General features: G+C 42.4%; 1 protein-coding gene across 1 annotated transcript in view; it reads left to right on the top strand.

Annotated features, from left to right (window-relative positions):
- LOC122909007 overlaps positions 1-13874 on the top strand; it is a 157865-nt gene that overhangs the window by 118324 nt on the left and 25667 nt on the right. The window contains 3 exon segments of the mRNA XM_044252938.1: positions 2015-2244; positions 3198-3336; positions 4564-4684. Coding sequence (XP_044108873.1) covers positions 2015-2244; positions 3198-3336; positions 4564-4684 — 490 coding nt within the window.

Below are 13874 nucleotides of genomic sequence, written 5' to 3'. Positions count from 1 at the left end.
ACAGGGTTGCACTTCAGTCTGCCATCTGCAGTGCCTGGAAGAGGTGGCCTGTCACATACTGTCTTTCTGACTGTGACATTCCCTTGGAGCTCAGAAATGTCAGGCCCGTTGGCCACCAGCGGCAGGCAGTCAAGGAGTGTTCCCTGTGTGGATTTCATGTATCCACTAGCATTAACTAGGCAGCTGGAGAATGTAGGGGTTAGGGCACACTCCCCAGCTTCAGAAAGGCAGCAGGAAGATGTCTTGACTGCACATGCCCGGGGCTTTGGGAATGCAACAGGAGGAAGAAATGTCTTGACCATGTGCATATTCTGGCTTTAGGCTGAGAGCAGGAAAACACTGGGACTGCTCACAGTTGCCAGCCCCAACCAGGGAGTACAGACGTGTTGCAATCACCTGTGCTCACTGGCTTTAGCTGAGGACTGGGAGAACGCTGCCACTGCTTGCTCTTGCCTGCCCCAGCTAGAGCAGGGAAGTGTTGCAAAATGGCGCCTGCTCTGGCTTTAGCAAGGCAGCCCAACGGTGCCATCACCAATTGCCCCTGCCTGTCTTTGCAAGGTGGTGGTGGGAGGGTTTTGCACCTGAGCTCGCCCACCACTTAGATGCTAGTGATCTAAGTGGACGGTGAAACACCGGCATCTGCCAGTGGCATCCTCCGTCTCTGGGGGAGTTCCTCTGCCCCTGCCCTTCCATTTGCCAATAAATCTCCTTCAGGTATAGTCCCAGGTGCTTTTCAGACTACTTTTTTTTTTTTTTTTTGCTGTGTCTTCAGGTGAAACTGCACACAAACCCTTTAAAGGGAACATCTTGGGGCTTTTTGAGCAGAGCGGGGCCACATGGCCTGTAGGCTGCCCCCTCGCTGTCACCATGCTCAGCCTTGGCCTGTTGACTGTTTTCCGTTACTGCATAAGGTTTTATTTGATGAAAGGCTCCTGAGGATAAAACAAATCTGGAAATCTTGGGTTAGCTCCTTAGTGAGTAGGTAGGCTCCTTGAGGGGCTGTCTGCCATGTACAGGAGCTGTGAGCTCTCCCCTGGGTCTGGCTTGCCAACTCGGCCTCTGACCAACCCTCTTTCTGGCAGGAACCTTTCTGTAGATATGTTAATAGCACAGGTCCGGTTACAATGAGTGGGTGTTCTTCCTGCTCTGAACCAGGAAACTTGAGTGTCTGAGGTGCTATTGCTGAATGTTCTCTGAGTCCTTTCTTACAGTAACCTCATGATCCAAGTTTGCATCTTTGCAAAGCAATGCTCCTTTTCCTGTGACTGAGACCCTGTCCTCAGGTGAGAACCTGGATGCAGGATCCAGTTTTGTCTGTCACTCTCTGGGTGACCTTGGGCCCTCACACCCTGGCTGCAGTAGAGGGGGACCTGAAAACCTTGTTCCCTCCACATTCTCCAGGGCAGAGCGGTCCCTCAACAAACACTGAGTTAAGGCAACTACCAATGAATGAGCAAACAAATCATTATTCTAAAGGAAAATTGCCCATTGGATAACAAGTTCAAATTAAGAGACATGTAAACTTTTAAAGGACAGGAGAAGGACTAGAAGATAAGATTAACTTATGTTTCCATTTCCTCATCCATAAAACAAGTAAAATCCCTAATTTTAGGTCATATTACAGCTCTACTACCGTGAAGGGGAATTAAATCTCAAGTGTGTTGAAGGGTACTTTCCAGACTGCAGAGGCTAAACACAAAAGGCCTAATTTTTCAAAGGCAGATAGAAGGTTAATACCCAAGTTAAAGAGTTTTTTAAATGAATGGTACAAGACTCAAGCAGAAAGCTGAAATGGAGATATTTGCCTCTTTTCTGTATTTTATCTATTTAGAAAGGATGCTTACCCTCTCTAAGCTATAATGTGCTGTAAGCCCATAACCCATTCCTCCTACGGAGAATACACATTCTCCAAAATGCTCCTTCTCCGTGGGTTAATGTAAAAGTTATCCTATATCGATCCTATATCCTATATCGATCTATGATTAATAAAGAAGACTTTCTGTAATGCTTTCAGCCAGATGTGTCCGGAGTGCCAGGATTCAGAAGTCCGTTCCAAAGCAGCCCCAAAGCCTCCAGACTGCTGAGGGGCCCATGCAATGCGGTGATGTCCCTTGCTGTCCTGAGATCCTTTCTGGTGCTGTGGAAGCAGCTGGAAGTGCTAAAGGAGCACTGGGGCCGACTCAAACTGCGAGGCCAGGACCTTGATTCTGTCTCCCTCCACAAACAGTTCTCAGAACTCTACAGGTGAGCATTGCTGAGGTGGAAATCGCCGTGAATGAGTGGAATCTGGTGTCTGATAAATTCCTCCCCTTACGCTGAGGGCGAGATTTGGTCTATAAACCTGGTACGCCCAGCCCCACTTTGCGCAGAGGAAGCTAGGCGATGTGTCCTGTCACCAGTGCTTTACAGGAAGAGCTGGGTTCTGTTGACTACAGGAACAGTGCTCTGTTCCACTAAGCAACTCATTCCACTAAGTATCTCATTTACCTAGAGTTCTGTCTCGAGGAACTTGTGCCTCTCCGGTGTCCCCATGGTGCTGACTCATCAGCTTTTTTAGTTCATAGGATCCCAGTGAGCACTAGGTAGGGAGAGGCTGCTGCTGTGACCTCCTCCCCATTTCCTGTCCCATTGGACCCAAGTGTTGAGTCTCTCATATTTTCTCTCTCTCTCTACTGCCAGAGGTATAATATGGTGCAAGGTCTTAGGTCTGCAGGAGGGTGGGGTGTTAGGGGTGTTTCACAGCTTCCGGCTCTAGCTGGGATGACTTAGCATGCAGGAAAGACATGTTGCTTCTGCCGTGTGTTTTGTTATCAAACAAGCATCCACCAACTGTCCACTCACCATTCTTGGACCTTACTGGGCACAAGAAGGTTCTCTTTGGTGGCATAGTCCAAATGGTTTATCCTACAAGTTATTACATTCAGCTTTCTTGGTAACTAGGCAGTGAGAAAACTTGTCAATGTTTTGAAGAATGAAGAGTGAAATTATATGTATCCAAGGGGAAAAGTCCTCGGGATTTAATATTGACTAAGGGTGTGGCAACTGTGGCGAATTTAGATGGCAATATGAGTTTCTATAATGGGTTGGGAGGTTTATAACAATGACAGGAAGCAGAATGTGAACAAAAATAATTGTCAGAGAATCTAAATAAGAAAAAATACGATTGTTTGCTAATTTCTGTCTCTCTTCTTTAATAGAACTGACATTCTCTATCCCAGCATGAAAGCTATAGCTAGGCGGATGGGGAAAGAAGATGAATTCGAAGGTATTATAATAATTAGTCAGTCTATTGTTCCCCCCAAAGGAGCTTCAGAAATCGAAATAAAAACTCAGCAGGTATGCAGGAACTGTTTTGAATGTGACTGAAAATTTGCTTTACAGCATAAGCATGTAAAACTACAGATATACCCAAGTGGCATTATTTTCCCTAAGATATTAAGTGGAAATTGAAGGTATGTCAATCACTAAACAGCCTCGGAGAGAACTAAGTATTTAAAAGCATGTGGGGCTTTGATTAAGTAAATAACTAGCCCTAATATCTCCATTTTGTAGGTCTAGAGCTTTGTATTTTGATTCTCCTCTAACTAAGGTACACTACCACAAAAAAAGATGATGATAGAGAACATACTGCCATCTTAAACTTAAAATCTCACACAAAATTATCCACTGCCCCCAACACATACATCCATGAAAATGGGATATTTAAAATAGCTCCTATGATTGATTGTTTTTCTGAGAATAAGTCATGATTTATGCACAGGTCCATTTGGTGTGCTAGAAGGTCTATGTGAGAGGTTGTTTTTCCAAGGGTTTGTTCACCTTGGCCCTGGGACACCATCTCCACATGGCTGTGTTCCCTTGTGTCTGTAACAGGCAAGGCTGTGTTCTCCTTGTTATGGTAAGAAGCAAGCAAAAATTCTAGCTGTTTGAGTGTCAGTGGAAGTGTCCCCGGAAGATCAAGAATTCAGTGGCTACTTGTCCCCCACCCCTGCAACACACAGTGTTGGGACCCCAGTCCCAAGCCCACTGTTTACCCTTCTGAGCCCTGATTCTCTCTAGTAGCTGAGGTCCTCTGACAGGGAGAAACGCGGGCCCTACAATCATAATGGGTAAAGTAAGGGCACATGGTTATTGGGAGAGTTTTCTCCTAGTCATGTTTGGATTTTAAAATATTCTCATGAAATCCTCCTTGATATCTAAATTGAGTTTCAAGCCGAGGGGTTTCTCTTGTAATAACAACTCATGAAATTCCTGCCCACATTCACAGACTCGCAATATACATGAGGTCACCTCAGACATTGAGCACTTTGTAATTGAGCACGACTCGGTACAAGAGGGTTGTATTTTATCAACTGGGATGTGGGCCAAGAGAAAAGATGTTGGTCTCTAAAGAGGTGTATCTACCCTTGCAGAAGCACTTGGAAACCCGAGAAAGGAACCCTTCCTTCTCCCTGGGAGAGAGGAGCTGAAGAACATAGCCCCAGACCCTTCTGTAGGAATTTGACTTAGGAGCTCAAAGTATAAGCTGAATGTAGAAAGTGACTCTTAAACTTCTGACTCTAGCTTCAGAAACTTCTGGAAAATCTTGAAATTCATATGATCCAAGAAGTATTAAGAAAAGTTAACAGAGAGATAGCACTGGTTGTATCAGAAAAATCCAAGGAGACGTGTACTCTCCCTACAGGTAAAGTATGTTTATTTTATTACTTCACAAAATAACATTAATTCATTTTTTCCCTAATTACAAAAGCAATCCATATATCATTTTCATGGAAAAAAATTACCACAATGTCCAGAAAATGATATAAAAATTACTTTTTAACACCTCGGCTCAGAGAGAACTATTAACACTTTGACATATTTCCTTCTACTTGAAGTCTTTTAAATAGAAAACATTTGTTAAGTTCAATCTCAACTCTGCTGATTCCCTCATAACCGAAATAAAGTTGAAATGGGTAAAACACATAAGCTTTTCTTATTTGTAATATATTTAAGTGTGTGTGTGTGTGTGTGTGTGTGTAAAATGCATATATATGACATATATGTCAAAATCTTACAAGTACATGTATTTGGGGTGGGAAGGCAGTCGCAATTACTTCCTTTCATCTGAAGTCTAAAGTCAGGACCACTCCATGGACATGTGATCAGTGCACTTACAGGAGTAGTTTGGCTTTCATACTTTATGGGTACCATTTTGAAACTCTTGATTTTAACTTAGAATTTGTGTTTTGTGAGTCCATGGAGCGTGCACTAAGGACTTAGAGACTTGGTCTTAAACTGCCTCCTCACCTTGCCAAGAGGGGTTCTCAGCTACCTACTCTTCTGCTTTCTGGCACCGTAAACACCTCCCCCCTAGCATTCCCACCCAGGAGTTACTACTGCCCTCCACTCCACTGGGGACCTGATCAGGAGGAATATCAGGATATGTGTACCTAGTGGTATCTCAAGGACCCCAGTCTGGAAACATCATGGTATATCTGATGGGTGACTCAGTGGGAGCAAGCCTATTGCCTATCCTGAGATTAGTACAGTACCCTGGAATGGAGGTTACAATACCCTTAGGGTTGCCTGTCCATGGCGGGCCCCCAGGAGGGAAAGCTGCCTGGCTCCACCTCTCTGCCCCCAGTGAGGGCATGGGGCCGCCAGGCAGCAACTGCACACACATTCATGCTTCCGGGCACAGGATGGAACCTCTGGGTGTCTGTGAGGGTCACACTAGCCTCACAAGCATTCCTGTGCCTGGGGAGCACAGCATTAAAAATGAGTTAAAACACCATGACAGGTCAAGAGAGGGACTGTGGAAGAAAGAAACCACTGTGTTTTAGTACCTATAGGGGTGCTTTTTCCCCCTTATTTTTCAATAAGAAGCCCTGTATTTTTATTTTGCACAGAATGCCATAGATTACGTAGCTGGTCCTGTCCACACTTCAATGTCTAGTCCTGACTCCTACTAATTCTGTAGGAAAATCTCCAACCTTTAAATGATGGAGAAGTTGTTTGATTAGCAAACTAAATTAGATCTTCCTTTTGAGACAAATTCCACAGACATTGTAATGTGCATTAATCATCTAGGTCCTCACCTAAGACACTGTCATTCTTAGCAGTGCTTGGAGTAACTGAATTCTGGAAATAGGGCTTTGGGAAAAGGCTATGCAATGAGAGGGCAAGCCACTTCTCAACCTTGGATGTCACCACAGCCCAGTGAAGTTAGCTTCAATGACAGAACATTTAATAAGACACAAAGCACTCATTGTCTGTGCTCATTTGCTGCATCCAGGCAGCTCCCTTCGAGTCTTGGGAGAAAATCCACAGGCACCCAACAGGTACAACCCTCTGTATGTTTCAGGCTGTGGTTTAATGGGACGCCCGGATAGTGGGGGAAGGGAGGAAGCATTTTGGCCTTGCAGTTCTGCTGTGTGCTGCCTGGGGCAGGGTGCTCCTTGGCTGTGGTTGGAAAGGGCTTTCAGTAAGGGGCTGGTGGGAGTCCGGCATAGGGGAGGTAGAGTTATTGTTAATGGTGGTAAGGTAGATATTACCAACATTTGGCTAGAGTGTGCTGGACAATTCTAAGCTCATTTTCGAATTCTACACTCATGACTTTTGAAACAAATGCCAATAGTGAGGATGTCTTGTTATTGTAGGTTTTGTTTTGGTCTGTGTGACATGACTCGATGTGGGGGTCCTACTGTAGTGCCAGGGCAAGTGATGGAGTCCCTGCTGTATGTCAGGGATGCTTTTATAGACATTTCTTCAGGGTAGTCTTCCTGAGACCTCTGTGGACTGGGAACCTTTAAAGAAGGCATTAAAACCTTGGAATGCCCACCCACCTACTGTGCATTTCAGCAGCAAGAAGCCACCATAGTGAATGGGGCTTCCAACAGGGGCCACTTCTTCATGCAGAGACCACCTTTTGCAGTCAAGGTTAGCTTGGCACTGGGAGTTTCTAGACAGGGAGTTGGGAATGGAAATTACTGAGATCCAGGGGACCTCCCAAGCTCGTGTCCTTCCCTCAGGGTCTTCTCTCTCCCTCTTGGCCAACTCTGGTGTCCACATTTATTACCAGCCAGAAAGAAACCCTCCAATACTTCTCTGTCTCCCCCACTCCTTCTCACCTTGTCTTAGAGCTTAATCTTGTATAATTTCTGAATGAGTTTCCAGTCTATCAGGGAGCATCTGAAAATGTGGCAGCCATATCTGGTCCAGTGCTAGTTTGTCGGAGCTGATCTGGTGCTCCCCTGAGAACTTTAAAAAGTCACTCCAGACATCCTTGTTAAGTCTCAGGGCTTGGCTTAGCAGAGAGTTGAGTTCCACTGATTCAGAAAGGCTCTGTTGTTCCCCATATTTGACATTTTGGCATTGAAGTCATTCTTAATTGATTTTCTCAATTTTTCTGGACTTTTACAAGGTCAGCCATCTCCAAAGTGGAATGTCTATATCCCAGGGGTGTGGGAAGAAAATATTAAAGCTTCTAGATAGAGGAAATCCATATGTAAGAAATCATATGTCACATTCCACACCAAGGTGTCTCAAAATGATCACTTTGAGGCAATCCACAAGCAAGCACTAAGAATAGTGGAGACACTTGTAATCCTGGTACGTGCTTATTGTCAGTTACATTATGAGGTTAAAAAGATAACCACATCTGATAAGAAGTCAGAAAAATAATTTTAAAAGTCAAGAAAACTTTTAGGAATGTGGATTGAGATCCATTCTCTTTGCTGGTGAGCTTCACCCTAAGCATATCATACAATATTAACCAGTGATATTATTGTAGGTAGTTAGAAAAACATAAATAAACACATGTTAACAGTAAGTGGACAAAAAAGTTTTGCTTGAAACTAAAGTTTCCATTCCCTTGGTAACATAAACTGGTAAAGTACTCACTAATCATGGTCTTTGGGTTACCTATGTTTACCTAGCATCATTGATCATTGTTTGTTCATGCCAGTTTTGCTTGTCATTGTGTTTGAGTAATTTAATTTAGTATTATGTAAACCAATGAAATAGGAGTACAAAAAGAGATCTGTCCTATAAAGACCAAGTTGAAATAGATAAACTGTGGTACAATCAGTCAATGGAATAATATTTAGTGCTAGAAAGAAAGAAATGAGCTCTCAAACCATGAAAGGACATGGATAGAAATGCATATTCCCAAAGTAAAAGAAACCAACCTGAAAAGACTACATATTGTATGATTCCAAATATATGACTTTCGAGAAAAGGCAGAACTATGGAGACAATAAAAAGATCAGTGGTTGCCAAGGGTTTAGAGGGGAAAGAAGGATGAACAGGCAGAATACAGAGGATTTTTAAGGCAGTGAAACTATTCTGTATGAAAATATAATAATGGATAATTGGCATTGGCAATAATTGGCATCTGCCAATTATACATTGTCAAACCCATAGCTTCACCAAGAGTGGACCATAACGTAAACTATGTACTTTGGGTGATAATGACATGTCATTGTACACTCATAAGTTGTAACAAATATACCACACTGGTGTAGGATGTTGATAGTTGGGGAAGCTGTGTGTTGGGGTAGAGAGGACATGGAATATGTGGGAAGTCTCTGTACTATCTGCTCAATTTTTCTATGAACTTAAAACTGCCCTTAAAAAAAGATACATTTGGATTGCTTCACGATCTTTTAGTTTTCTTTCCATAAAAAGAAACAAGCAAACCAATAAAGCCACATACTAGAAAACCACACAATGTGTTATGGTTTCTAGAAGAAAGAAAGTACAGATCTCCAATGAGTGGGTTCATACAAAGAAAAGGCCTAAGTTCTATGTTAGAAAATTGGCAAATGTTTGTATATTTGCACATTTTAAAGTTAAATGTTTTTAAGTTAAATACTTAAGTTAAAATATCAAGTTACTGCAAGTCATTTTTTAAAAGCATTCTCTGGTTTAACAGACTTCTTTTGATTAACAAACCTACTCTTAGTCTTGATTGTAAGGAAAGGACTTCTACTGTGTTTTGCAAGGGTTAGGAGGTGAGAGGGGGATGTTTTGTTTTCTTTTTTAACCTAAACAAGTTTGGGAAACTTGTGGTAAATAATGTTAAAAAAGTTTTCTTTGCTCCAGACCTCCTCAGAACCTTTACTATGATAGTGTGCACTATAAAGCTCCAGAAGAGAGAGTATGAAATGTTTTTTATTTTTTAATTTTTTAATTAAATTCAAGTTAGTTAACATATAGAATATTATTAGGATCAGGGTAGAGTTTAGTGATTCATCATTTGCATATAACACCCAATGCTCATTACATCAAGTGCCCTCCTTAATGTCCATCCCCTAGTTACCCCATCCCCCTACCCACTGAAACATTCTTCAAATTTATTTGACCACAGAACCTTTTTCTTCCCTTGAGAATATATATTGTCAACTCAAGGGACTAGTGTTCTGAAGAGCAGTTTGAAAAACAACAGGAATACAAAATATATACATGTACAAAATATATACATGTATATGGTTGAAACAGTAAGATTTCAACCTACCCACTTTTGGGGGGACAGCCGGCTGGTCAGGAGAATGTTGGTTGGCAGTTGGATGCCCTCAAGTTTCAATTCTGCTTGGCTCAGGACCCAGGAGTCACTCAGGCAGAGGTTAGTGGTTGTATTAGAGAAGTGAAATGCTAGGAAACCAAGATGCCTTTCCTAGAGGGAGGAGGCTGGAGGGTAGGGAGAGTGTTCATAGAGGGAGAGAGGGGAAGTGGTTTGGCAAGCAGGAAGTCAAAGTTTCCTCCAGTCAAAGGACCTGGGAACAGAGTGAGAGGAAAAAACAAAACCCTAATTCAACCCCCAGTGTGCTGTCTCCTGCCCACCTCCATGCTGCCGTCAAAAACCGCTTCATCTTAAAGAAGCCATGACCATAAACACACACACACACACACACTGATATTGAGACCCATTTGGAGACCACCAACTCCACCTAGCCAGGAATTACTTCTCTTGGATGAATTCTACTTTCCCTGGCTTCCCATGACTCCTGGCTACAGAAGTACTTGCATGTTTGAACTTGAACTCATGAGGAAGACGCATGGTGGGAAGGTTTCCCAGTACTTTGGTAAAATACTTCCTTTTCAGCTGAGCCCAGAGCTAAACCCCAAACCACCTCTGTGGGCATTTGCCAGGTGATGACCCCCAAACCAGAAATGGGTGGCAGATGTGGTCCCTCACCAGGCTTTTCCATGAGCCAGAGACCTACCGCCAATGTACCCTGGAATGCAGTATCCAATTTCTTGTCTGAAAATTTTCTGAAATGTGCATGAGCTCTGTTTTGTCAAAGCTTGGACTTACAAAAGTCTTAAACATCTTAGGAAGTGTGAACTTCTAGGTGCATTAACTCTTTTGGATTTTCCACTCCAACCATGCCAGGACAATGGTGTTACGTCTACTCACGTTTATTATCCTAAGGGAAAAACAAAGTCGGATTTATATGTTCATGATGGAAAATAGTCAATGTTGAAGAATTCTGGAACCCCATTTTCAAAATCAGGACCACCCAATAAATAAAATAATTGTACATACCGGGGCTCCTGCTCTGTCATAGCCACATTTCTGAGAGGATTGCGCTGGATTGTGCTGGATGCTTCCTCTTGTGGGCACCAAGTCTCTGTCAGAAAAATGAAAATATGAGTAGGAAATCACATCTGAAGTTAGAAACAGCTGGGAACAGGGGGTGGCCTTGTGTGTACTCTTGCTGTTGGCCAGCACCCACACAACAGAAAAGGGGGAAGGGCAGGGCCTGGCTTCTACCTCTGACTCCATAGGATTCTCTTTGTTTCTAGACTCCCCTCAGGCCATGCACAAGGAAGTAGGGCATACCCAACATAATTAAACATATACATGTGCTTTCTCTTCCATATGGAAGTTAAGGAGTGTTGACATAGTCCCACAGTTCCAACACTGTCATATTATTTTTAAGTTTGATTTCTTTAACAGCTAATACATTTACCTGGTTCAAAACACAAAACAATATGAAAATATATGTTCAAAACAATATGAAAATATACCACCCATTTCTAGTTTGGGGGTCATCACCTGGCAAACGCCCACAGAGGTGGTTTGGGGTTTAGCTCTGGGCTCAGCTGAAAGGGAAGTATTTTACCAAAGTGCTGGGAAACCTTCCCACCATGCGTCTTCCTCATGAGTTCAAGTTCAAACATGCAATAAGAGATCTCATTGCCGCCACTGACCCCCTTTCATCATCTCATGTAACCATTTTCATTAGTTTTTTAATATATATTATTGGTGTTTCTTTATGCATATACTAATTCATTTGTTTGTCCAATATCTATTTATTGAGCAACTAGGATGTACCATACTACTATATTTTAGGCACTGTTTGGGGGATACATCCTTACTTTCATGGAGCAAAACTCCTTACTCTTGTGGAGTTTATGATCTAGAAGGAAATGGGCAGATAATAGGCAATAAACATAAGAAATAAGAAAACAATGGAGCAAGGAGGATGATGGTGTGGGGGTTTGAAGAGGGCACATTGTAATTTTAAACAGGGTGGTCAGGATAGACTTCGTGGAGAAAGTGACATATTGAGCAAAATTTGAAGGTGATGAGGGAGTTGGCTATGTGGCTGTCTGCGCAGACAGATAAACAGACAAAGAACAGCCCATCCAGAAGCCCACACAGAGGACCTAAGCAGACCATACCTACCATGTTTATGGAACAGAAAGACTCAAGTGTGGCTGGAGTGGAGAGAGTGAGGGAGAGTACTAGGAAATGAAACCAGAGAAGAATAATGGAAAGACGATGGATCATACAGGGCCTACTCTTAGTGTTTACTCTGAATGTAATGGGGAACCTGTCCCAAATTTTGAGTGACATGATCTGACATATTTTATTTTTAAAGATGTATTTATTCATTTAGGGGAGGGGGAGAGGGAAGGGAGACCAAGAATCTCAAGCAGACTCCCTGCTGAACACGGAGCCCAGCTTGGAGCTTGATCTCACAACCCCTAGATCATGACCTGGGCCGAGATCAAGAGTCCGATGCTTAACCAACTGAGCCACTCAGGTGTCCCTGATATGATATATTTTAATGGAATCTCCCTGGCTGCTGTGTTGAGAATGGACTGTAAAGGGAAAAGGGCGGAAGAAGGGAGAGGCTGCTTTGGAGGCTAATGCAAAAATCCAAGCATAGGGAGATGGTGGTCAAACAAATCTGGGAGCAGTGGAAGTATTAAGTGGTCAGATTCAGGGCATATTATTGAAGTTACCACTAATGGATTGTGTGTTGGATGTGGGAGAAAAAGAAGAGTCCATGATAACTCCAAGATTTTTGACCTGAGAAATTGGGAAAGTAGAATTGCCATCCGCTAAGATGGCAAGTTAGGGAGGGAAGATCAAGAATTTATTTATGCCCAAGTGACATTTAAAATGTTTTTAGACAATGCACCCCAATGTTTATAGCAGCACTGTCCACAATAGCCAAACTATGGAAAGAGCCTAGATGTCTGATGTCCATCAACAGATCAATGGATAAATATGTGGTAGATATATATGATGGAATACTATGCAGCCATCAAAAATTAAAATCTTGCCACTTGCGACAACGTGGATGGAACTAGAGTGTATTGTGCTAAGTGAAATAAGTCAATCAGAGAAAGACAGCTATCATACGATCTCACTGACTTGAGTAATTTGAGAAACAATACATAGGATCATAGGGGAAGAGAGGCAAAAATGAAACAAGATGAAACCAGAGAGGGTTTCAAACCATAAAAGTCTATTTATCTCAGGAAACAACCTGAGGGTTGCTGGAGGGAAGGGCATCGAAGGAATGGGGTGGTTGAGTGATAGACATTGGGGAGGGTATGTGCTATGATGAGTGCTATGGATTGTGTAAGACTGATGAATCACAGACTTGTACCCCTAAAACAAATAATACATTATGTGTTAATAAAAAATAAAAAATAATAAAATAAAATGCTTTTTAGATATCTAAGAAGAGATGCCAAGTGACTATTGGATCTAAATTTGAAGGTTGTCAGCATATGGATGATATTTAGCCATGAGACCAAATGAGATAGCCAAGAAAGTGAGTGTAGGTAGAAAAAAAGGTACATAAACCAAGGGCTGAGTCCGAGGACCCTCTCATATTAAGAGCTGGAGGGGGGGAGGGGAAAAGAAGAACCAGCAAAAGGGACTGAGAGGGATCAAACAAGAAGAAGAAAACCAGGACAGAGTGGTATCCCAATGTCTAGTAATAAAAGTTTCTCAAGCAAGAGGAATGTGACAAATCATGTGTCATGCTTCTGGGCAGGCTTAAGAAGGATTTTGAGAGAAGTCACAGACAGTAAAGACAGGGGTTGTGGGGTGAAGGATTTTTATGAGGTGGGAGAAATAACGTGTGCTATTGTGAATGACCCAGGATAGAGGGGAGAAGTGATACTGGAGAATGCTGTATTTCTGGAGTGATCATCTTGAATAGGCTTGAGGGGATAGACCCTCCTTGAGTATATTTATCATATACTTCTCATAAAAGATAAGAATATCTTTATACTCACTGTTCTTCACCTGGTATCTTTCACATAACAAACTATGGTTCTTTCCATATCAGTACATGGGAAAGTTTCTCTCTTTTTTATAGCTGCATACTATTCCATTGGAAGGACATACCATGGTTTATGTATTGCTTCCAAGATACTGCTGTCCTAAACAATGCTACTCTGAATGACTGTGTATATGCCTCATCTCATAAGGCAGCCTGTTGCCACTTCATTCCATAGTCTGTCAGCTCTCAACCTTTCTCGTCTAAGACTGTAAATACAATAGCTCTTCATTTATTTCTGTGAGTTGTGTTAGGCCAAAATATGTGTTCAGATATATGTAGGGACTTAATGAATATAGA

The sequence above is a fragment of the Neovison vison genome, chromosome 1 (assembly GCF_020171115.1).
Source record: "Neovison vison isolate M4711 chromosome 1, ASM_NN_V1, whole genome shotgun sequence".
NCBI classification, from domain to species: domain Eukaryota; kingdom Metazoa; phylum Chordata; class Mammalia; order Carnivora; family Mustelidae; genus Neogale; species Neogale vison.
This window is presented reverse-complemented; position numbering and strand designations above follow the sequence as displayed.